Source organism: Castanea sativa, chromosome 3 (assembly GCF_040712315.1).
Source record: "Castanea sativa cultivar Marrone di Chiusa Pesio chromosome 3, ASM4071231v1".
Lineage (NCBI taxonomy): Eukaryota > Viridiplantae > Streptophyta > Magnoliopsida > Fagales > Fagaceae > Castanea > Castanea sativa.
Window position 1 is genome coordinate 5,188,662 of NC_134015.1, and position 26,353 is coordinate 5,215,014.

Below are 26,353 nucleotides of genomic sequence, written 5' to 3' on the forward strand. Positions count from 1 at the left end.
TCTTCCATACCAAAAATACTTGAAAACACTTTTCTTTCTCAACCCCACAAATCTTAAACTCAACACCTGTTACACCTTTCTTTTCATCTTCCTAGAGAAACCATTTTTCTCTCTAGCCAACACTACAACAAATTAGACTTTTTTCAAGGGTCAAAACCCCTAAAAAAAGTATTAAAAAACCTTGAAAGAAGTTATTTTAAGAGTCCAACCGACCCTTGATAACCTTTGAAACATATACCGTCGAAAAAGAAATTTTGAGAGCCTTCGTGCCCCTCAAAACAAGTGCTCTAATCTTATTTTGAGGGTCAAGAGACCCTTAAATAACCTTTTACCAAGGTTTAAAAGATTTATACTTACAACCCTTGATAAATAAGGTTATTTAAGGGGTCTCTTGACCCTCAAAATAAGATTTTATTTTATTTAAAAAAAAAAACCACAATCATGCACTATATATATATATATATATATATATATATATATATATACATTCATGAAGTTAGACATGGTAGCAAGTGGTGGCAAATTGATGCCAACCATAAACCTGGCAATTGATTAAGAAAGCTTAAAACAAGAAATTAAAGGATTGTACAAGAACCCAAATACACAAAGTGAAAAGTATCAACAATCATGTATGATCAAACAATCATTAGGGGAGAGAAGCATCTATAAAATCCCCCCGAAAAATTTCAATATACCATAGCTTTAACAGACACACAGGTCTAGGCCTATCACTTATCGCCTTGGAATCAAAAACTACACAAATCCCTCAATGATTCTTATAAAGGTATGAATCTAAGACGTTTTGTGGGCTGGTCTTGGATATGTATATCCTCCCCTTGTTTATGGCTGTGCTAGCCTTGCTGTCCAGCCCAAGAGGAACCTGTAAAACAATCAATTGCTTGTGAGCCATATTGGAAAGAACTTGACAACATCACTACAAAACTCTTTAACTAATCAACTTTCCTTTATAATAATCAAAAACTATTCAAAATTTTTTTAAGTCAAATAATTACTATCATACTTAAGCTTGACTTATACTACGTAATTAGCAATGGTTGTGAAGCAATAAATCTGAGAGAGAGAGAGAGAGAGAGAGACATGATCCATGTGAAGGGGATGTTATAAGTAGTTGTAACATGTCAAAGATAAACATGTCAAATTCCAACATCAGATCCAAATCAAGCTTTTAAGAATATGTAGAACAGACGTTTATAACCATGGTGCAGTTAAATTCCTTGTAATATAGCTTGACTCCCAAGAAAGTATCATAATAAAAATTGTGACAAAATACAACATGACATTGAGTGGAGAGATGCTTATCTTAACCCATTAAATATTTAAATTTAGTTTGAATCATTGAAGCCAGAGAGATACTTAATTTCATAATAAGGTATTCTAAATGAAACACGTAGAAAGATTATGAATAAAAACAACGTAAAAGTACAGATAAGGCCTACTTTTTGTTGAAATGACCATCCAAGTCCTGACATATTTTAAAAGGATTATTAAGTCCTATTTTTAATTTTCTTTTGAAGCAAGTCCATCAACCTATGGTTAAATCACTTATAACACAATTCCCTTCTTTTTTTTATATAACTCATATTTCCTTTATAAAAACTAATGAGTTTCTTATAACAAACAATTTTGAGCTCAATTACTCAAATAAATTGAAAACTAGAAAATAACCAATTAGCTAAATTAAATCTGGGATGGAGTCATAACTCATAATACAACCCATTAAAATACTTTGTAATATTGAGAAAATAGAACCACACATATAATACTAATAATAGTATCAATCAAAGTATCTCAACACACATACACAAAATTACCAATAGTCAAACAAAACTTAGTAGTTAGTACCAATACTCCAGCATAAATAATGGATACATCATGGAATAGGGCTGACAATGAACACAGAATGGGTAGGATTTCAGCATAAAAAATTGGTGCTCTCTCCAACTGAAGACGTAAATTGAATTCCACAAAAAATTTGATAAGTAAAGCTACGAGTAGGTAGAAGATGCCTAATTAATAGCCTAACTTTGCTGATTAAATCTTTCAGAAATAGGACAGGCCAGGAACCAACAGGAACATCATTATTTGTCATAACCATTCTAACCTTGTTGTGGATGATCCATCTATTATTAGACTTTTGTTAAAAAAAAAAATTAATGATGATGTTAGAATTTAGAATTATGTAATTAAATAATTAAATTTATCATATTTTAATAGTTTTAACTTTTGTAATAATAGGTAATTTAGACTACAAGAGATACAATTTATCATGACTTAAAATCTCAAACCCCAATAAGGAAATATATATAACAACTCAGTGTAAGCAACTCAACAAGTTAATCCAAATTTATCCAATAGTACTAAAACAGTCACTAGCTTGAGTTAATCTTCATACCTTAGTGATCACTACTAGATTGGGCTGATTGCGAGGTGATATAACTGAACATCCGCATCATCATATTGTCATAATATGCTCTTTGTTCAGCCATTTGACTAGCTTGTTGTTCCTCAAAATGTCTTCTTTGTTCTACCATTTGAATAGCTTGTTGTTCGAGCATGCTTTTGAGGTGCTTTACTTCTCCTTTCAACTCTGCATCAGCCTCTATTCGTTTGTGTTCAGATTCTAAGCGTTTTTGTTCAGATTCTTGGAGTCGCTTCTCAAGATCATACATTCTAGATGAGGAGGAACCCCATAACATGGTAGGAGTGACTTTAGCCCCATAGCCACGAACTCGTCCATGACGCTCAAGTCCAAACACCTCCACAAACATTTGATCTTGAGATATTTGCAATGCCCCCTCATTCACTTGAGTAGTAAGATTCCTCAATGCCACCTAAAAAGAAAAGTAACTTGCAACAAAACCACATAAAAATATACTATCTATATTAATATAATTAGAAGATTTCATACCAATGCATCTTGTGTTGATTCATTTACTGCTTGCCCGTTAGCTTGCACATGGGTGATGTCAAATAATTCAATTCTATTAGGGCTATGACCTGTCTTCTCTTTCTACCATTTGAAAAAACAAATAGAATAGTGAGAAATAAAACCGGATAAAGGGTGAAGCTTAATAAGATAACAAACCCCAAGGCATCATACAATAATTTGAAGATGAAGCTATGAAACAAGTTCCCATAATTCCAAAACTTTGATAAACTTCTTTGCTATAAATCAGAAACCAAAAATAGATAACCAAGCAACTAGATGTAGTTAGAACTTCCATCAGCATATAATGTCAAAATAGAGTCCCCAAAACGCCTAAACAATAAGGTGTACAACATCGCACATAATGTGAGCATTAAATAGAACTAATGAAAGTAACAACAATCACACCCCATATATGAAACTAACAATTATATTTTGAATTGTGGATAGTAAGCATTTTGGTTAGATATACCTCTTCCGCTCTACGTTGTTGGAAACTTTTTGAACCAGAAGTGTGAATAATATCGTTTTTGTCCCGATTTTCCTTGTTTTTCAAACACAAGTCCTACATTTAAGAATGATAAGTCAGTCCCATAAACCAACAAATCCACAAGACAATAGTTAAGAATAAATTTGATAAAAAATTCTTTGTAATGGTACCATATAATCTTTCTGGCTCCACAAATCCACGAGACAATTCCAATCATCCTTCTCAAGTCCGGGTGGAACATTTCCTCGTGCCTCTTCAATTGCTTCACCATATGGCTTAAACCACTTTTTTTTTAGGGAGTCACGATAATTTGAGTAAGAGCTACCCATTTGTCGCCAAACCTCTTGCTCTCGACCCTCAACTTTGAAATACTCCTACAATAGAATTAAACATAAATACACAAATAAAAAAATCATAGAAGCTGCTACTAGATTTTATTATACTACTTACCAATACTTTATCAAAAAGCTTCCTCTTGTTGATGTATGGTACTTTTTTCCAATCTGTGAACTTTAGAGGTACATTTTGTTGTGCCCTAACAAGTGTTGTACATTCATTTATTAAATCACGAGAATGAGGCCCTACAGGTCTCAATATAAATTGCCCAATATATCATTTTAGCATTTTACAAATCCAATTCCACCAAAAGGGTATCGAAATGAAAAAAAAAAAAAAATTACCTGAATTAGACACAGATTGAAAAACTCAGATTTGGCATCCGATCGAGCTGAGAGCTGAGAAGAAGGTAACAATGGAAGACCTACAGAATTAGACAAATTGGAATCAAAAAAAAAAAAAACAAAAACAAAACTAGAGCACAAGAAAACACAAAAAAACGAAAACAATACACACACACACATAGCTATTAATTCATGTTTGTCACATCCCAGATGAAAATTATCACATCAAAGCCAATATCTACTAGACACAATCTAAAACAACAACAATTTAAGAATTAAAGAACAAGGTAGTACCAACAACCTTATCTGCTTTTTATTTTTTAGAAACAAAATTGAATTTTAAAAACATGATTTAACACAACAACCAAAAAAAGAAGAAGAAGAAACTAGATTCTCATAGATACCACATTTTACATTGTCAAAGTTCTAAGTTTTAGAGATCTCTCCTCGCAATTTCTAAGTTCTAACATTGATCAGACCAAGTAAACACTTAGTTCAACTGTTCAATTATATAAATGCTAAAGGAGACAGTCAGGCCAACTAAGCATTCATAGTTTAGACTACCACTGATATTTATGCTCAAAATTTCTTGATGTTGGTGCTCCATTGCTCTTCAGAGAAAAAGGGGAATCAAAAAATCATTAATAAAACCCTTAAGACTGTAACCATATTTACATTGATGTTCATACCTGTAAAGAAAACACAACTGCACCGACAACAGCCCAGCTGTGAACTCAGACAATGTTACTTCTCTAGAACCCAGACAAATATGAAACAACACACACACACACAAAAAGATCTGATCATAGCAATGGCAATGGGATGGGGCAGGATCATGGGTGCCGCATCGCCTGCCTAAAAATACTTTCTCCTACCCCGTCCCACCCTACAGATCAGGGCATAGATTTCCAGGCCCCACCAAAATTTAAAAAATAATAATTTTGTGAGTTAACTGTCAATTTCAAAGAGAAACAAACAAACAGTTCAATCACAAACATTACATTTCAATTTTGAAATAAATTTTAAAGGAAAAAATAGCAAGAAACATTAGTAATAAATCATTAAAAAAATCTACAGGAAGAAAGAAAAGATAGTGGCAGTGATATCTGAGAGATAGGCACATTGCGATCAGTTTGTTTTGTTCAACCATAGAAGGTTTTTTTTTGGTGGGGGGGCGCGAGAAGATAAGGCTCCCATTGTATCACAAATGATTAGAAGAATGAAAAAAAGGACCAAACCTCAAACATTAGCATTGACACAACCAGAGTAAATCATCAATTTTGTTTATGATAACAGAAGAAGAAATACCATATGTTGCAGGGTAAACCGAATAGTGAAAAGAACATTTGTGATTATATGAAGTGATACTTTTATTTCAGTAACTTATCAATGAAAACATCATTTGCATATAATAAAGTATATTCACACACAACGATAGCCTAATGAAATCAGAAACATGAGTTCATAACATCTAATGACACTACATAGATATTGGATATAGTGACAATTGACAAACATGTCAACATTCTGATGAACACAAATTTTAAAAAGCATGCCACAAAAGATGGTGATTGCAGTGCTCATGTCATGAGACTCATCACTAATCTAGGTCCATCTATTATCACTGTATTCTTCCCCACTCACCGGTCTCCCTACCTCTGCTTCTAGGCATATGAACCTTAAAAAGTGTATTCTATTGCCTGAACAGTATGTGACAACAACTACAGCTTTCTACCCCAAAGATTCTGAGGGAAACAAGATGTAAATTTAAGGTTTCCAATACAAATTGTTGGGCACAAATGACACGGCATGTATCTTTGTTTGGATGCCGAGAAAATGTAGTACAAGAAAGGGATTTGAATTTTGAATCTAAGAATTTTTGTTTTTGTTTATGAAACAAAGAAACCCTGTGACCTAAAATTTACTTTCCCCACATTTATCTCAATTTTCTCTGTGTCCAAACAAGTTTTTACACAAGAAATCAAACCATACTTTGTAGAGAAAACATGAAAAACAATAAAATTATCATTTCCGTTTCCATTTTAATTTTCCCTAACTTTCTCACCAACCAAACACCAAAAAAGCCAAAACGTCTACCAAAATGTGTTTGCCAGAGAGTGAGAAACAGTTTCAATAAACAGAAATATACATTTTCCTTAAATTTTTCCATCATTTCGACCTACCAAAACACGAAATCACAAAGAACACATTCAAAACGAACGAGAGAGAGAACTAGACGCCATTATTTAAACAGATTACGCATTACACATCATCACACACAAAAATGTGAAACGAAATCATGGGGAAATTGATGAAAAAGTGTGGGTAAACCAAACAAAACAAAAAAATCAAAGACGAAATTAGGGTTTGTGATTCGTACCTAATCGGAGCTGAGAAACGGTGATCGTCTAAATCGGCAGAGAGATGAAGAGTCACAAAATGGAGATGATCGTCGAGCTCTATGAGATCTCCATGATCGACGAGCTATGAGTTCTAGCTATGAGAAACGGTGCTGCGATTTCTACTCTCAGACTGAGCTATGAGTTCTCACAAAGAGCTCTGTGTTTTTTTGTTAGTTAATTTGTTTTAAATTTTATATAATACGTGTATAGTTTTAAATTTAGTTGTGGGCTTTTTGCAAGGGGTGAAAATTTTGTTGTGAGCTTTTTTCAAGGGTTAAAAAATTTGTAATATTTTATCAAGGGTTGTAAGCTGAAAAAATTGGTGAGTTTTTTTTTTCTCATTTATTTCATGGGTGCTTTAACTTATTTTGAGGGACCAAATAACATTTGAAATAAAGTTTAGTAATAAAGTCTTTTGCATTTTTATTTATAGGTTGTATCGACAGATTTTAGTAAACCCTCGATAAAAAAGGGTTGAAATAACTACACTTTGTTGTAGTGCAAACACTCTAAATCCTTTTCAAACCCAATCCCGAAGTCTATAAAACCTTAGTTCAATTCACATTTTCTTCAAAAACCAACTTCAAATGGCTCCTAACATCACCACCACCACCACCACCACCACTATCACCACCAAACCCGTTAGCATGCCTAGCAATGCCTATGTCACGTTTTTGGCTGGTAACGGGGACTATGTGAAAGGTGTGGTTGGCTTAGCCAAGGGCTTGAGAAAGGTCAAGACCAAGTACCCTCTAGTGGTTGCAATTTTGCCTGATGTTCCTGAGGACCACCGTGAAATATTGGTTTCACAAGGGTGCATAGCAGTGGCGGAGCCAGGATTTCAACTCAGGGGGGCAAGATTAAATGACACTTCGATACTCATTATTATGATCATGTTTCTTCATAAGCTCAATTAACTACATGTGTGTGTATATATTTCATATCATTAAAATAAAGAAAACAAAAATAATCAAATTATAGTAAATAAAAAAAAATCTAAATACATAATGTTGAAATTAAAATAAATTGAGAAAATAAATTAATGTAGGAGTGTTAAAAATATAATAATATACCTATAAAGTTGTATTAATGTTTCAGTGCCTTGCATTCTTTAAAAAAAAAAAAAAATTGTAGAATTAAGCATATGTTTCTATATTTGTTTAAGTAGTTAAAATTAAGATTTATAGAAAGAGTATGAAACTGTGAAAAAATTAAAAGAAAATATAAGTCATGTCAAGGATACAATAAAAATTCACAACAATTTCACAACATTCCTCAACTTAGCACATCATTTCATACATGTGGGTCATTAGAAAAAAAATTAAATCATATATTGTGATTTAAATCCTGAATGGAAAGAACACAAAATAGATTTTTTTAATGCTCTATACACAAAAAGAAGGTGATTTTAATTTTTTCATCATTGACCTTTTTTATGTCTATAAAATACCAGTTTGTAATTTGTAGTTTGTATTATATACTGTGACCTTGTAAGAAGCAAATAAATTCTATAAAAGTGAATTTAACTATTTAAATGGCCCACTAAGAAGAGACGAAAACTAGTATAGTGATTGTTTTTTTCTCTTATAGTAACATGCTTTCTTATATGTATAGGGGCAATTTAGGCTTTCTAACGTCAAACTCTATTATTATACTATTATATAAGCTTCTCAAAAAAAAAAAAAAATTTATATACAAATTCTGGGGCAGGTCAGGGGGGCAGCTGCCCCCTCTCGCCCCCCCTTGGCTACGCCCCTGGTGCATAGTGAGGGAGATTGAACCTGTGTACCCTCCTGAGAACCAAACCCAATTTGCCATGGCCTACTATGTCATCAACTACTCCAAGCTACGTATTTGGGAGGTATGTATGTCACCATTTATTGCATGTGTTACACGTAGCTTGCTTTCTGTGAGTTTGACAATAGAAAATTTTTTTTTTTTTTTGAAACTGTGTTTGTGGGCTTCTGACACGTGTTATCTCAAAAATTCCTTCAAATGTTTAGCACTTAAATTCCAATACTTTGTGTGCAGTTTGTGGAGTACAGCAAGATGATTTACCTAGACGGAGACATCCAAGTGTTTGAAAACATTGACCACCTCTTTGACTTACCAGACAACCACTTCTATGCTGTTATGGACTGCTTTTGTGAGAAAACATGGAGCGACACCCCACAACACAAGATTGCCTATTGCCAGCAGTGCCCTGACAAAGTCCAATGGCCTGCTGAGCTTGGCGCCAAGCCTCCCCTATACTTCAATGCTGGCTTCTTTGTGTATGAGCCTAATCTATCCACATACCATGATCTCCTTGAGACCCTTCAAGTTACCTCTCCTACCACTTTTGCTGAGCAGGTAAATCTTAGTACTAGTTGTGGTTGAAAAACTACCATGTATTTCATGCAATTCACATTAATTGCAGGATGCATCACATTAATTGCTTGTTTAAACATTACCCATTTCGGAGGTCATGTGGCTTGATTTGATACATATGAAGCTACTTTCTAGACATTGGTTGTGGATGTGCTTCACTAGCTTTGAAGCACATAAATCTATGACTTTTATTCATTTTTTTATGGTGAATATTAGTAAATTATAGTATCTTACCAAAGGAATTTTAATTTTTTCAGGACTTTTTGAATATGTTCTTCAATGATATTTACAAGCCAATCTCCCCAGTTTATAATCTTGTACTTGCCATGTTATGGCGCCACCCTGAGAACATTGAGTTTGACAAGGTCAAAGTTGTTCACTACTGTGCTGCTGTGAGTATCCATTTTGTTTATAGTAACAATCACAAATTTTAAAAATAAATTTCAAACTTTCTTTTCTTGATATGTAATACTAATGAAGCATGTTTTTGATTGGTTTATAGGGCTCTAAGCCATGGAGGTACACTGGTGAGGAAGAGAACATGGACAGGGAAGACATCAAGTTGCTAGTGAAGAAATGGTGGGACATATATAATGATGAGTCATTGGACTACAAGAACACAATGGCTTCTGTAGAGGCTAAAGCTGGTGTTGAGAAAAATGGCTTGAAACGATTCTTGACAGCAGTTTCAGAGGCTGTTGGTCACTACATTAATGCCCCATCTGCTGCTTAGTGCTTGTTATAAGTTCAATGGAAACGAAGCTTGTGTAGATTAGAAGTAATTGGTACAGTGTTGGTTTTTATTTGTATGGTTTGGAATGGTCTTCTGTTTTAAGGTGAAGACTTTCCTATCACATATGTTATTACCAGTTTCAAGTCTTCTGTTTTAAGTCGAAGACTCACTCCTATTATTATGTCAGGAGTTTCAGGACCGTTGGTCTAGCTTTTGCTTTATTTCTTTGTTCATATATTCAATTTATAAGAACAAATATGTTGATGTATATAAATTGTTAATTCTTTCTCTCTCTCTCTCTCTCTCTTTGTTAAATATTTTTTTTATGAGATCTTTGTTAATTGTTATGTCAACAAATGTCCAACCTTCTCAAATTGCAACCATTTTAATGCACGTTATGGTCAGTTTTAGTCCAATTTTTCCAAACATTATCTAATTAACTTTTTGGTAAAAAGTCTAAAACATTATCCATAACATTTTAGTGGAATCTAAAACATTATCCAAAGTTCATAGTGAAATGGTCAGTTTTAGTCCGTAGTCATAAAACATGATCATGTCCAATATGGTAAAATACCTATTTGCTCCTTAATATTTATGCTTTGTGTTAATTTTGACTTTAACTTTTCAAATATGTCAATTTTGTCATAACATTTTGGTATTATATGAAAATGATTCATACATTTAAATAATTGATGAAAAATGCTAACGTGATTAATGATTTAGATAAACTGATAATAATTCAAGGTCAAGCACTTGAGGCTCTACATGGGGTCAAAAATCGATCAAAATCCCTAATATTACTCACTCAGATTCACTCACCCGCTCTTAATCAAGATAGTACATAGCCACCTGTTCCATCATAGGAAAAGGTTTAGATGAAGGTCGGGAAGGCGGTCAAGATAGCAAGGTGAGGATGGTGCGCAGTATTGGTCAAGTCATGAAGGCTCAAGTTTCAGATCCTCCAAAGAAGTGGGAGGACATGAATACTATTGAGAAGTCAATAGAGTTGTACATGGGTGAGAAGGATCTGCTATTTTGGCTCAACGTTTTTGCATATGCTTCTATCTTCATCGTTAATTTGTTATTAATTGATGTTGGACGCTCATCTTTTGGACAAAATTTAAGTACAGTACTTAAACATTATTTCTTATGCTCCCTTTTTAAAATTCAATCGTATGGTTACTTAACTAAAAACACACTTCCATTCCTTGAGAAAAAAACTATATGGCTGAATTTTAAAAATGAAACCTAAGTAATGACACCTAAAGTGTTGTACCTATGCTTTGTTCTCCTCCTTTATATCCTACTTCCATATTCAAAGATTGATTGAATTTGAAACCAAAATTCAAGATCAAAGTAGAGAGTTTTTTTCTTGTTTTGTTCTCTCTTGACAAATTTGAGGAGGAGCTCTGAAATGATTGTGAATGAGTGCTAAAACTGATTTAGCAATTGCTCTTCATTTGAGAGTTCATAAAGGAATGTAATGGAATGAGAGATCATAAAAGAATGGAATGAAATCAAACGAATTCAACGGAAATGAATTGAATGAAATTAAGTAATCCTATTTGGATGTTTTAAAATAAAGAAATAGAAGATAGTAACATTTTTTGAAGTAACATAAAAGGAAATGAATAATGCTATTTTATGATAATATTACTATTAGATGAATATATAGGGAAATTTTGGGAGTTTTAACAAAAATTTCAATAAATCTAATTTCATTTAATCCAATTTCTTCAAATTTTTGGGAAAATAAAAAATTTGAAGTTTTGAGGAAATAGAGAAGAATTGACATTTCCTCCTAGTCATTTCATTCCCTCCTGCTTAAACTTTTAAATGAGATAATGAACTTTTCATTCCCTCCATTAAGACTCTTAAACAAGGGAAGTGAATAAATATTCTAATTTTTTTTTCATTCATTTCCATTCCATTATTTTCCCTCATTTTAAATGAACAGTTAGAGATTTTAATCCCAAATAGAGGCTCACATACTTGCATGTGAATTGTTTCAATTTTCTTTTTCTTTTTTCAGTGTATTGCTAATGTGGTAGTACATATGTCAGTCTACATAATAGAAAATAATGTTTTATTTAAACCATTAGTCACGTCAACATTTTTCATCAACTAATTAACAACAATGACTATTTTGACACAATACCAAAAAGTTATAAAAAAAAAATTAACATATTTAAAAGGCTTGAGACCAAATCAACAAACATACTTCAAAATAAAAAAAAATCAACAAACATCATAAAAATTAAAGCTGCGTTTGGTTGGGTGTAAAATATTTTCCGGGTGTAAAATAATTTCAGTTGAAAATATTTTCGAGAAAAGAAAATATTTTTAGGTGTTTGGTAGCATTTTAAAAAATACTTTGGAAAATATTTTCAGGTGTTTGGTTGTGATGTTGAAAATATTATAGAAAATACATTTTCTACTTATTGCTCACATTTTCTCAACTTCCAAACAAATATCATTTCTCAATACAGAACAACAAAACCCAAAAAAAAAAAAAAACTCATCATCAAATTTTCTCAATACAGAAGAACAAAACTCAAATCCGGTCAGAGAAGAACGAAGACAGAGAGAGAGAGAGAGAGGCGACTGGGTTCGACGTTGAGGCGAGATCGTGCGGCGGAGGCAAAGGCGAGCACAATCAGACCGGGTTCATCAGAGATTGTGCGGCGATGGCGATGGCGAGATCGCGCCAGCGTGGCGATGGCGAAGACAAAATTGCGCGGCGATGGCAATGGCGAAGGCGCGATCTCGCCGGCGTGGGTTGGGGCGCGATCTCGCTCTCTCTACTCTCTCTTTGTGCTCTCTCTCTCTCTCTCTCTCTCTTCGTGCTCTGTCTCTCTGGATTTTCTGGAAAATTTCTATTTGAAGATAAAATAGAGATGGAAAATGTTTTACGGGTGGGGAGGGAGTATTTTACGGTCAATGTTACTGATTTTCTGTTTGACCAAGATTTCAGTTGTTGCCAAACACCCATAAACGCGTAAAACATTTTCTAAAAGTTATTTTCTGTAAAACCAAACGCAGCCTATGGAACAAATAAGTAATTTGCCATATTCAATATTATCATGTATCATAATATTAATTTATTGCATGACCCCAAAAAAGTTCTTATTTTAATAGGTAGGTCGTCCTTTTGGACCAACTAACAAAACCAGAAAAGTGAACTCTTTTTGCCAAATGGCAAGGTTACACGTGGCCCCCACTAGGAAAAAGAATTATTAATCTAACAGACGCCTATAATTATGCCACACGGATACATATTTTCTCCGTGGAAGAAGTAGGGTCGCTTATTGTTTTACTGTTTTGCCATTTTAGCTTAGTACACAAGTTAGCTTTGTTTTACAAGAAAAACATTGACATGAGAGACATCTACGGGAGTGCCACGTGTTGAAAGAATGGGTCTAGGTGCCTCAATTTCATGGGAGATTCATGTGTAGTAATTAGAGGCTGTTGTTGTGGTTCTTGCTAACATGGTAGGCCATGGTCGGCTATGGTCGTTAAGCTGTAAATACATTTTCTAATATGGGGTTTACATTTTTGTTAATGAAAGAAATCTAAGGAAGCTTCATAACAGTGAATTTCTATTTTTTATTTCATTATTTGTATCCATTAAAGTCACACCCATGTGTAGAAGAGAAGACAATTGGGATCTTGGGAATTGTTACATGTTTGTTTAGATGAGTTGTTTTTTATTTTTATTTTTTATTTTACACTACGAAGTCAAAAATACCTTGTATTATACTAGTAATCTTAGTTTTAAGAATTGGGTATGAATGTGGCCTTCAAAAAAAATTTTGGGTATGAGTGATTATCATGAATTTTAATGAAAAATAAATGATTATGATAAAATTCCTCAACTCTTAAACAATGAGTTAGAATAGATGAAATTGAGATACTTGTATGAAAAATTTGAATTCATTTTCAAAAAGAATCTTAAGCATTCACAATTTTCATTGTTTCTATCACTTCATATTAATGGTTAAGACCTAAATTGTATAACTAAGCTCGTAATTAATGAAATTGAAATAAACATAAGATTTTTTCACTAGGGTTGACTATTGGAAAATTGTTACTTGACTTTTGAAATTAGTGAAGGGTTCTTGAAATATTTAGTTTATTAGAAATTATACTAGCAAATAGTTATAAATTAATGTTAAAAAAAAAAGTGAGCAAGTGAAAGATGAATCGTCGATGGTGATCCTAGATCAATGTAATTTCAAGGGCAAACAAATATGAAGAACTCAAATGGGTGCTTAACTAATTGGTCAAATACTATCTATGTTGGATGACTCACTTCTCTACTTGAACTATGTTCGTTAACATGTCCCTAAGGACTACCTTGTAAGGTTTTTATTTTTTAGGTGCTCGATTATAAAAAATTAAAAAAAAAAAATGTAGAATCATGGGAGTGAGTCACTTTCCACTATAATGAGTTAAATACCCCTAGTTGAGGACTATAAGGAAATGGTGAAAGGAACCCCCATTACAGAGTAAAAATAAGTCTTCAAAAGAAATTTTCATTGCTTATGGACTCAAACCTAGTATTTTCTTCAAGAAAAGCAAATATGAGATAAATTATCCAGTCTTTTACTAAGATTTCAAATTGCTCTCACAAAGAACATTATGTCTCATGATCTAGAAAAATTTTCTAAGATAGATATTGAAACCCTCCGTCGATGGGTGGCTAAGATAAAAGAGAATTCAAATTTCCTAAAATTCTTCATTAGGGAACAACTTTAAGATGAGTTTGCTACTTTCTTTCATAACAAAGCTAGAAATAGCAATGAGATAAGTGAATTATTTTATATCTATCGCTTGAGGGAAATAGAAACCATAAATTATCATCATTTGGCTTGAGCACAAATCTAATGAATAATTCAACCTCCCTTGGCTCTTTCACCATTTGGGCTCCCTTTCCTCCCTATATTATGCTCCTCCATCAAAGGCCTATCGTGCTTGCAATGCTTTTGACAAATCTTAAATATAAGTGTTTATTTGTGAGGTTCCATATGCTCAAATGTAATTGCTTGGCTTGACTTAGCTAACACTTTTCAAAGAAGTGTTGAAAGACTAGCTATGCTCTATGATAGTAAATGTTGGAATTTTTTTTTTTTTAAATTATTTTCTTAAGAAGAGGTATGTAGTTTTAACATATGACATGTACTCTGTGTTAATTACTCTTTATCAGCCGGCCAAAACACTAATTAGTTTTTTGTATAGGCTGGGTTCGAATCTTAGATATCTTATTCGACAACAACAAAAATTTACCAATTAAGCTAATTGGAACTCACTAAATGACTATAGCATATCCATAAAATGATCAAGTTTAGCTGATGAGAATGTTAAGAAATAAATGAAAATACATATAAAGATAAAATTCGAATGAGGGAATTTGCTTGAAGATATGGGTGTCACTTATTGATGAAAAATGAGGAGAGTCACTTGAGATTGTTTGGTCTTGATAAGAAAAAGTGAATTTGATTAAAAAAAAATTTTGAGATAGTTTCAACTTAAAAAAAAAAAAAAAAGGAATTTGATTCAAATTGGGGAAGCAAAATAAGAGCAAAGGAAGACAAAAAAATAACACTAATAGTAATGAAAATAGATATATCAATTAAGGAAGTACTAAAAAATATGACTTTAAATAAAATAAAGTGAAAGAAAAAAAATTCAGGTAGTTAACTCAAACTAATTTTTTTTTAGAAGAGCTCAAACTAATTTAAAACTTCTCATAAAAAAAAAATAATTTAAAACTTAGAGAGAACTAAAATAAGAAGAAGAAACCTAAACCTTTTATTTTTTATTTTTGAGAAGAAAGAAACATGAAGCTTATTACAAAATGATCTCATTTAATATGAAACCTTATCATAAATAAAATTTAAGTTTTTTAACTTAAAAATCACTGCATTGCTTTTGTATTGCAATTTATTTTTGTCACAAATTATGTATATATGTTGTGGAGGAACAAATTTCTCCTTTAGAAGGTCTTGTCCTCTTCGAAAATGGCGTTGAGCCTATTTCCTCAAGGTTTTGCTCAATCCCACATTAAAGAGATGCCTCACACCTATGCCTTATAAGCCTGAACCTAAGACATGAGTGTACCACTACTACACATGTCTTAAGTTCAGGCTTATAAGGCATGGGTGTGAGGCGTCTTTCCCTGATGTGAGATTGAGCAAAACCTTGAGGAAATAAGTTCAACGTCATTTCTGAAGAGGACAATACCTTCTAAAGGAGAGATTCGTTCCTCCACATATGTAATCTTTGATTTCACCAAATAAATTAACTATTGGGTGCGAAAACCCCTGAAATTTATGAAATAGCTAGAAAGAAATAGACCACGATATGCATTTTTGTAATTATTTAAAAAATGATCAATTAGTGTTTTTTTTTTTTTTTTGTGTTAAAATTAGTGTCTGTTTAGTAATGTTGTTTAAATAATGGCTTTTATTATTTAAACAACACAACACGTATTTTTACAATACTTTTTCGAGTAATTCTTAGGTACTCCCGGAGCATGAAAAATGGTGCTCCCTCCTCTCACATTCATGATGGGGTCCGCTCATTAAATTCATAGTGGAGTCCACCATGAATGTGAGAGGAGGGAACACTATTTTACTATACTCCGAGACTACTTAAGAAATTTCTTACTTTTTCACCCACATGTATTTCCACAATACTTAAACAACATTACTAATTGTGAGGACATCTAATTCAACCTTGACTTGTAACTCTTTGTAATTGTGGGTTTAGATGCTTGGGAGCCGAATTGTGAAGCCCAAAAGTGATTTGGTAAAGCCATTTCGCAATCCAACGATCTCTTCATGGTCCTACAAACTTTGATTTCATCCCTTTACTTTTAATAGTCTGAATGACTTCATTAAATTGATCTACTCAAATAAATGAAACATCTTCAAACCACCAAGCATCAAGTTTGTCTTCAAGCTTTGAGTTCACAGCATAATTTGCTAAAAAATTCAAGCCTTGTACAGAATCATCACCAAAACTAAGTTCATTTGGATTTATGCAGGCCCTCTAGGCAATTACTTTTGAGCATCCTTCCTTGAGTTGTAACTTTGTAAAATTTAAGTTTGTCTTCAAGTTTTGAGGTCACAGCATTATTTGCTAGGAAATTCAAGTGTACATAATTTTCACCAAAACTTAGTTCTTTTGGATTTATGCAAGCCTTCCAGGCAATTGCTTTTGAGCAAGGCCTTAGCTTTGGACCTTAGATTTACTTGTTCAAGATTGTCACTCATTTCCGAGCAATGAGCACCACAACATAATGGAGTAGCATTGGAGTTAAATCAACCTTCCATCTGTAACAAAATTTGACTACTAATTCTGAAGTTCTAAGTCCATGGTCCACCTAAAAGATTGTTTAGATAAATAATGTAGATAGTCACTGGTGCCTCTTTCGCCAGCTTGGGGTAAGAATGCAGCTAGTAAGGTTATATTGAATATCTTAATTATTAGTTGAAAAGAATTCATAGCCAGCCCAAATTTAATTGGGATTAAGGCTTAGTTGAGTTTATTTAAATATTAGGTAAAAGCAGTTTTTTATTTTTTTTTTTTTAATTTTTTTTTTTTGAGAATGAAGTAAAAGCAATTGAGATGTAATAGTTAAGGTTTTTAAAATTTTAATTTGGGATACAAACAATATAACATGGCTTTCAATGCAACAACAAAGGAGAATGAATTCATTCATCTACCTTTTTTGTTTTTCTTTGACTGAATATAGGACATCATATGGTAGCAAACTATCTACATGAGTCAATATTTGTAATGAAGATTCTAAGGGCTTAAAGTCAATTATACATTTGTTACACAAAAAAATTGGTTCTTCATACTTTATTAAGAATAGAGTAATTGAGTGCACCTCTTGCTAATAGGAATAAATGGGACTCTTTGCCATAAAAAGATCATGTGTGTAACCATAACCACAAGTACATCATTGACATTCCATATAAATATGTGCATAGAGATTAGGATATCTTGAAAGAGAAAGGTGGGGAAGGGTTTTTTTTTACCAATCCTGGTTTCATCTTGTTGGAAAAATAACATATCTATTATGCTTCTCCCACCAGATATTGACCCACAAATGAAATTTACTCTATCAAGATTCCAGACTTTTCCTTCCCCTTGTAAGCTTGTAAAACTAATATGTCATTCTTTGTCTGAAGCTTCACTTGTTGTATCTTTCTTGTTGCTCACACAACCCAGCACATACATAATTACACAAAACCAGATTGATAGGATTTATTCTTTATATATAAGATCAGACATGTGATAGACAGGCACTGTGCTGGCCTCCTCACTCAGATTATGTATTGTGTAATAATTGGATTGAAGTGGTTATGTAATTAAGAAGGTTTGCTTCCTTTTTCCATCTCATTGAATTTAAAATATAGGTGAAAAGTGTTACATTGCAAACATATTTAGAACAGTCCCAGAAATATCCCAGATTGCAACCTTCAAAAGAGTAGTTCTAACCAATACAGCAAGATGCGACTCTGTAGTTATCATTAGCAAACAAGAACTTCATTCAGGCAAAGGCCATCTAAATTCTAGCTGTCAAACAACACCACCTTATATAAACAAAATATTTCAATTCTCCATGAATTGCTCACGAACTTTGTGAGACCCCCTTAGAGAACCCAAGAATCATCTCTCTCATGCTCAAATGCCATATCTCAATTTCCATAGCCAATGATATATAGACATCTCAGGGTGTCAATCTCAACACAAATTAGCATGCGCCATCTTCTAATGTGATATTAAGTAGAAAATGCAACATCCGTATGATCTCAACCTAATTAAGGTATTAATGTAGAAAAAGGTTACCAACAAAACACTTCCATCAAACCATCTTTTATTTTACTTTGACATCCAAACGAAAAAAACTACCACCCGCTGCCAAAGAGCCCAAAGGAGGACATTTTTTCAAACAACTTGTGTAAAATTAAAACGCAAGACCAAATTTGATACCACTCCTTGCAAATTGAATGGCCCACATATTAATAGTCTGCAAACTATTTCACGAAGGGAGGAAAAAGGGTTCCAATATAAATAAGTATAGCATCTTATAACATGTGCATGTGATTATGACATAATCTAAATACCAAGTCATTAAAGAATGCGCTAAGATGAGAAGCTCTTCAACTCACCTCAATTACAAACTTTGAGTAACACAAGAAAAGAATATTGTAGTTTAGAAATTCAAGGAAATGTGATCACTATTTTAATTTTAAATGAAGTTCTAAAGGTTGGGAGTGAAAAAAGAGTGTATAGCAAAGTGTGCAAATAACATTCTTTTCCTAACGTTAGCGAATAGCATAAAATTTCAAGTATCATAGCATAAAATTTCAAGGATCATATGTGTCAAATAGCCAGTATCACTTTTGAAAGTTCTTACCAACAATGTAAATATATACGCACTTTATTCAATTTGACAGGTGTACTAAATACCAAACCAATCAATACTAGTAAGCTCATTAACTTCATTTTGGATGCCCCACAAACCACTTAAGCAGAATAGGAACATACCTCTAATCAAGTTCACCTCCATCATCTTCAAAATGATTCTTCAGTTTTTGGCCTTCTCTATTAGCATTTACAAAGTTGAGTTGAGAAGAATGGGTGACATGGAGGGGATGCTTGTGACGTACAATTTTATAAGTAATAAGCTTTAATTGTGCCAACTGTGCACACCGTTTGCCAAGTAGGCATTTTCCATTAGTAATTTAATGGGAGGGACTAATTTGACTAAACATTAAAAATAACAAAGACCAAACTGCCTGCTATCAAAATATAGGAATCAAATTGACTGTAATCTTAAAATATAGGGACCAAAATGGTATTTTTGCCAAAAAATTTTACACAAGTTGTCATATTCCAAAGTTGCAAGCAACATTTACCAACACAAGTAAAATAATAAGGTACAAACATAAAAATTGTAACCTTGTCCAACGAAATGGAAAGAGAGAGCAATCAGTACTGAAGATAACAATTATTTATATTAAGATAGCTTACACAAAAGCTAAGGAGAGTCCTCAAATTTTTCATTTCCGCAATCTTCAAACAAGTTTTCTGCTGAAGTTTCATTGTCCATGTTGTCTTGTTGTTCTCATATATCTTTTAGATTAGCATGTTACCTATCAAGCAATCAAACTAAGCAACCATTGTCATCTATTTTTCTACTACTTCATTTACTAGTCAGCTAGTCCTACTCCACTTCATAAGGTAGAGAATAGTTACTTGTAGTTTCAAGTTTTCTAGTGCTTTGGACATTCCATCAAAAAGGATATTATAGATTAAAATATTGAGATCCAACTTAATATTTTCCAATTTTTGAAATGAGTAACCTCACCATGTACATTGGAACACAAGCCTGCAATATTTGGAATAAATATACCACACAAGTGAGAGAGACTAATTTTCTCATTAATTCTTTGTCTTACAATATCCATTGATGAACACATCATGAAACTTGAAAAATAAGAGATGGAACACTTTTATAGATCAAACTAAATATTTTTATTACAATTTTACAAAAAATTATCATCAACTAGCATCATAATTTCTTCTATGCAGAACCATCCATTCTCTTTTTTTTTTTTTCTTGGCTTCCAAATTCTTTTTCAAGGAAAGACATAATCCAATAGTTGTTTTTCTTGGCTTCCAAATCTTTTTCTTGGATTCCAAATCCAAGTATTTTTAACTTTTTCAACCTATCCTTACATAAACTGTCAATGATTATGTTGTATATCAAAACACATCATTACCAGTCTATCATTTTCCATCTTCCTAAGCAATCAAAGCTTAGGATAATAGGCCGACATGATTTTTACTGACAAAAAAAGCAACAACTAATCCATTTCAGATGGCAGAAGCAATTAATCAGCACATCTAAAATAGACCGGATGAAGACAACATTTAAGATTCAAATCCTTATACAAAGTAATCACGGTCGAATAATACTTTATTGCTGCAATTGCAAAATATAAACTAATGAAATATATAATTGCAGGCAGAAGGTTCAGATGAAGCAGTTTATCAAACGGATCCAAACCATGATCAAAGTCTCTGTATCGAATTCTCACATAAGTCATGAACTGATCTGGGTTTTCGACCTCATAACAACTAGCAAAAGTTGTACAAGTAGTAATAAGAGAACATGTAGGAACATGAAATGAAACCCTTACATAAAAGGGGAGAGAACAAGTTGGAACATACACAGATCTGGTGGGTAAAGATGCACACGCATTTCTCCACATCATAGGCTGCCGCCGCTTCCTTTCTCTCAACAAAAATGATAAAACCCTTTAACCTAAAATGCTGCTTATATAATGGAATATGGACTCATTTTCTTTCATGGGCTCAAAACCAGGCCCAAACTGTTAAGCAAACATGGAAACGTGAGTCAATGTGTGTGTCCCTACCGCACCGCACGGGACACACACATTGGGTGTCAAAAAACTACGAAGGGGTGTGTACAGACATTGGGCGTAATATGTTTGATTTTGTGTCTAAATGAAAATTGGATTTGGGCTTGACTGTTTAAGAGGCACGAGCGTGGCCCAGGTGGAGATGAGTAATTTTATGGTTGTGTCAAAAAACTATTATGAAAGATGTTGAAATCATCCCTTGTTTTTATAGGCAATACAATGATACAATCTGTAACTTCCTCTAGTTAAAAATATTATTATTATGAATTTTTTTTTTTTTTTTGTTGCAATCCCAAAGTGGAAGGCAATGTTAAACTTAAAACTTTAGAGATATAGACTAATTTGTTTAAATTGTTTTTTTTTTCTTTTCTTTTAAAAACCTTCAGTTCATCTCCGGTAAAACCGAGCCGTTTGTGCCATTTTCTGTGCTTTATCAACCCCAAATTTGAAATTGCAGCCCAAAACACCAGGGACGGAGTTATTCTTGGACGTGAGGGCAGCAACCCCAGTTTTTTTTTTTTTAATTTAGTATTTATATAATATATTAATTTTTAGCAATTTATTTCAATAAAATCACACTTTACTCCTTTCACAATATTGTTGATATTTTTAAAAGCTTAACAAAAAAAACTAGCCCAGTAGCATTAATTAAGCCCAAACAACACGTCAAAACAAACGCAAGCAACCAAAAAAAAAAGCCAATTCTAACTAGAGATGTAACTAGTCAAGGAAAACAACCAACGGCAAGGCACACGTAATAAAAGAGAAGAAAAAAAAAGGAATTTTAAGCCATTCAAAAAAAAAAAAAAAAAAAAAAACTAACTTAAGGCAGAACGCAGACTGAGGAGTTGGAAGCAGCAGAAGCAAAGGCAGACCAGCAGAGTAGCACACCAGGCCTAACGCCACTAGCCACCACCAGTCCACACCGCCCTGCCCTTGTCAGAACAAGCCTGGTAATTCACATCCAATCTCTTTTATTTTTTTGGATGAGAATATTGTATCCTCCCTCAGTCCCTCTCATATCTGAATCTCTAATTGTTTGATTAAATTGTGAAGAGAATTTGAAGAGAGGCAGAGACTAAAGAGAAAGAGTGAAAGAAAGAACCAGAGACAAAGAGGTAAACTTGCACCATGACTCTAGACTCATCTTTCTCTATTTAATCAATGACAAAATTTATATTGTTCTTATATATAAAAGCTGTCCAGTCCACTGAGTCCAGCAGTCCTCTCCTCTCTTTGTTTAATGAAAGCCATAAACAAACAAACCACGCAAGTGACGCAACAGTACAACACTAGCAACAGTGCAACACGTCTCAACACCTATATATTGCGAGTCCTTTTAGTGCCACGTAAGGTGGCACCACAAATGACACAATTCCTCGCATGACAAATTGTGGCGGGTAAAAAGGTGTTCTTATGTAATCCTAATACATCCTTTTATTAACTATAACTTATCATATGAGTAAGTTGTGATATCTGTTGTGTCACTTTATATAGTATAACACTTATTCATATATTGCATATATACTTTTGATCAGGGGCGGAGTCAGGGGGGGTCGAGAGGAGGCACTTGCCCCCCCTGATCTGCCAAAAATTTTCCTTTGTTATGTGTGTACTAGCAGTAAGATGCGGAGATTTTATTGAAACTGTGATAAATAGCGTGTGAGTAATTGAACTGTATTGAAAACCCCTTCAGCTACACATTTTAAAATGAAATTGTAAAGCGTAGAGCCACGTACATCCTTTTTTTTTTCTGTGTGTATATATATCTCCCTATCTTTTTAAAAAGTCAAACTCAATTGATATATCATATATTTTCGTATCTTTTTTTACTTTATCAATATTTTTTAAAGTTCAAAATTTATAAAACATAAACAATGATAAAAAAAAAACTTAAATAAAGAAGAAAAAGTCTTAATTGAAGAGACAAAAATACCACCCAAAAAAGAAGTTCCTTTCAAAAGTATTAAGATATAAAATTTGGAAACAATTACATGACAAATTCCATAAAATATATTAGGGGATTATTTTATTGGCTATATATTAAAAAAAACTAATAAAATATACACAATATAATGATATGCAATGATTTTAGGGGATTATTTTATTGGCTATATATTAAAAAAAACTAATAAAATATACACAATATAATAATATGCAATGATTTTAGGGGATCTTTCAATATTGAATGATCACTTACTATTCATATTACTGGCATTTAATTGTCAAGTTTGGTTAATATTTTTTATATATGATGCATATGTTGCATGCTACATACACAATATGTATTTGTTTATAGAGACAAATGTATATAAGTTATAAATTTTGCCCCCCCTAAAGTCAAATCCTAGCTCCGCCACTGCTTTTGATGTAGTTTTGTGGGGATTTGGCTCTGGGTATTGCGTCGGGTGCAATACTAGGGTATACTAGGGTATTGCATCAGGTGTAATTGCTATTGATGATTGAAATTGATTGTTATAAAAAGCAACTTTTAATTTCAACCATTAATTAAAAAAAAAGTTAAAAGAAAAAAGTTAATAAAAGTAAAAAGTAAAAGTTTAGAAAAGTAAAATGTAAAAGAAAAAATTATGAGAGAGGGTAAGGTGAATTGCACCCAGTGCAATACCGATGCTAATCCATTTTGTGGTAGTGGTTTGGTCTCTTTTAAAAAATTAAAAAGATGTTTTTTGGGTAAGTAATTAAAGAGATTATAGATTATTGATCATATAATAACATCATAATTTCAAATTATATTTTATTTGTATATTATGAAAAAATCAATTACTATATTTGATTTTTTTCAAAAGAAAAGTTTCAAATGATTTAGAAACTAAGGATCTGTTTGGATACTGTTTATTGCTGAAAACTGAAAACACTAGAGCAAAATAATTTTTAAATGTGTGAATAGTGCTGTGAGACCCATTTTTAATGAAAGTTTTGGAGAAAAAAAAATTTGTGGGTCCCGTGAACAGTGCATGAGACCTACTCATTCAGACGCAAACGCAGCTGAATACTATTTTCAACAACATCCAAACGGAGGCTAATACTAGTGGTGCAACATTACCAACCACTAATGTTGAGAAAAATCATGATGTCCCAATTGAGGAAAATCTCGATGTTCCAATTACGGAAAATCCTGATGAACCAATTGAGGAAAATTTTGACGTTCGAATTGAGGAAAATCTCGACATCCCTATTGAGGAAAATTCTCAAACAAAATTTCAAAAGGTTGATATGAGTTTGTTGCAATTACAACTTGATCCCCAATGGCGTAGGCAAATATATACTTATCACATTAAATAACAAGATGAGATTTGACGACGTTACATTAAGTTGGGTCCATACCAACCTTGTTTTAAAAAAATTTTAAAATTTAAAAAGGGTCGTAGTTTTCAAGATTCTTGAGATGAAAATGATTGCTTTAAATCATGACTTGAATATTTTCCTAACTTCAAATTTTGGCTTTGTCCCAGCAAAACACACTAAATTAGAAAATCCACGCAATGAGATGAAAAGCACAAACCTTTTCTTTATCTTCCTCATCTTCGTTTTCCTTGTTCTTCCTCTTTTGCATCTTTCTTCTTCTGTTGCCAGTCACTACCACCCAAAAGCCAAGTTTTTTTTTTTTCTTTTTCTTTTTCTATGAGTTGTCGACCACTACGGTCTATGCATTGATAGACACTACCCTTTCCCATGTGAAAAGTTGGACATGTGGCCACGTCTCCGCCTTTCATTTTGGTTTGTAATTTTTTAAAAACTTAAAAAAAAAAAAATTTTGAATGGCACATCACAACAACATACTACAAACCCATTAATTCCCACCAATTTGTAATTTCGTATATTGTAATTTATTTATTGCTTGTGTATTTTCAATGTAATTGTAGATTAAAAAATGCTTAAAAAAACATTATATATTTATAATGAGTGTATAATGTTGTAAACATTTATTTAATTTATAATGTAAATCTTACCTTGATAGTGTAAGTGCATAATTTGTACTTGGACCCAAAACAAGCGATGGGCTTAGGCCCAAAAAACCTTATACAATGAAATTTGTAGAGTATGGGTTTGAAACCTAGGTTTGGGATTTTGAAAAATTGATCAACAGACTAGAATGCCGTTGTCTATACAAAAGTAATAGATGGACGTGATAAAAAACCCTTATCGGACGTAAGCTGAGGACAATTTATATAGTATTTCCTTTTCTAAGTCAAGATTACAATTCTTAGCTCTTTTCTTTTAAGATCCCCTCCTCTTCTTTTCTTTCTCGTCTTCTTATATACTTCTTCTTCTTCTTCCCTGTTTCATCCACGTATCACACAAATCTTCCTCTTAGATACTTGTCTCATCCACCACCTTCTTGAAGTCTTCAAATAATAGTAGGGAGGCTAAATTCTACTGTTCAAAGGTCATTTCTCCATTAATGCGGCTAGGGAGGTAGATGTAGGGCCTTTAATATGGTAGTAGCAGCTTTTTCCTCAGATATTTCTCACACATTCCTACTTCTAAAGGGTGCTTGGATCACACTTTTACCCACCAGTTCTTCCAGAATTCTGCCTCTAAGCCGTTTAGCAAGTCCTAGGGCCCTTACTGGGCATGTCCGAAGAGATACTCCTCCTTGGACAACTCCTCGGACCATTATAGTGCGGACCGACCTGTGGGCCTAGAGGCCCTGATCAAACAGACTTATACTAATCAATCAGGCCCAAACCCCAAACGTTTATTCAAGTACTTTTACCCCCCACAGATAGTATATTGTAAATGAATAAGTTTTCTTTTTTCTTTATTATTATTATTATTATTATTATTATTATTATTATTATTATTATTATTATTATTATTATAAACAATTGATAATATTGCGTTGATTTTTGAACACTATAATAGAAGTTGTGATATAAAAAATACATTTGAAAGATGGTCTTTATATTTATTTGGTTTATTTTAGACAAATTTTATATTTATACAAATTTAATATATTAAGTTATATTTTAAATAATTATTAAATTAATTATGACGTCATCATAGTTCGACCTTGGTTGAACCTCGGTCCGATCTCAAAAACCTGAAACCTCTTCCCTTTATAATTCAATGAACGGTCCGGGTTTTAAAACCATGCAAAAAAGTTAAAAATAAATAATAAAAATACTTTAACAACAAAAGTTCCAACCATGTCTTTAATTCTTCCCCCAAGAAAGGATGTAGCAATCTTTTAACTATTCGCGAGGCTCTCTACACTACTTGGAAGAAAGGATATAGAAAAGTC

General features: G+C 32.8%; 2 protein-coding genes across 2 annotated transcripts; one reads left to right on the top strand and one right to left on the bottom strand.

Moving 5' to 3' along the window:
- Positions 1-612: 612 nt before the first annotated feature.
- Positions 613-4,015, bottom strand: LOC142626681 (uncharacterized). Its single transcript, XM_075800389.1, has 6 exons — positions 3,888-4,015; positions 3,608-3,811; positions 3,420-3,512; positions 2,930-3,031; positions 2,414-2,852; positions 613-880 (listed from the first exon to the last, which is right to left on the bottom strand). Exons 2-5 carry the CDS (start codon positions 3,764-3,766, stop codon positions 2,415-2,417), a joined length of 792 nt encoding a protein of 263 aa, XP_075656504.1. The 5' UTR covers positions 3,767-3,811; positions 3,888-4,015; the 3' UTR covers positions 613-880; position 2,414.
- Positions 4,016-7,106: 3,091 nt separating this feature from the next.
- LOC142628299 (galactinol synthase 2-like) lies at positions 7,107-9,911 on the top strand. Its single transcript, XM_075802395.1, has 5 exons — positions 7,107-7,332; positions 8,277-8,380; positions 8,551-8,871; positions 9,147-9,281; positions 9,392-9,911. Exons 1-5 carry the CDS (start codon positions 7,107-7,109, stop codon positions 9,620-9,622), a joined length of 1,017 nt encoding a protein of 338 aa, XP_075658510.1. The 3' UTR covers positions 9,623-9,911.
- Positions 9,912-26,353: the final 16,442 nt, after the last annotated feature.

What these genes read in the sequence shown, in the direction of transcription:
- LOC142626681 (XM_075800389.1), bottom strand. Translation starts at nt 3,766, where the DNA reads ATGGGTAGCTCTTACTCAAATTATCGTGACTCCCTAAAAAAAAAGTGG. An exon ending in AACAACGTAGAGCGGAAGAG is followed by an intron (nt 3,032 to 3,419) that starts GTATATCTAACC and finishes TTCAAATGGTAG; the next exon opens with AAAGAGAAGACAGGTCATAG. An exon ending in AATCAACACAAGATGCATTG is followed by an intron (nt 2,853 to 2,929) that starts GTATGAAATCTT and finishes TTTTCTTTTTAG; the next exon opens with GTGGCATTGAGGAATCTTAC.
- LOC142628299 (XM_075802395.1), top strand. Translation starts at nt 7,107, where the DNA reads ATGGCTCCTAACATCACCACCACCACCACCACCACCACTATCACCACC. An exon ending in CCAAGCTACGTATTTGGGAG is followed by an intron (nt 8,381 to 8,550) that starts GTATGTATGTCA and finishes CTTTGTGTGCAG; the next exon opens with TTTGTGGAGTACAGCAAGAT. An exon ending in CTACCACTTTTGCTGAGCAG is followed by an intron (nt 8,872 to 9,146) that starts GTAAATCTTAGT and finishes TAATTTTTTCAG; the next exon opens with GACTTTTTGAATATGTTCTT.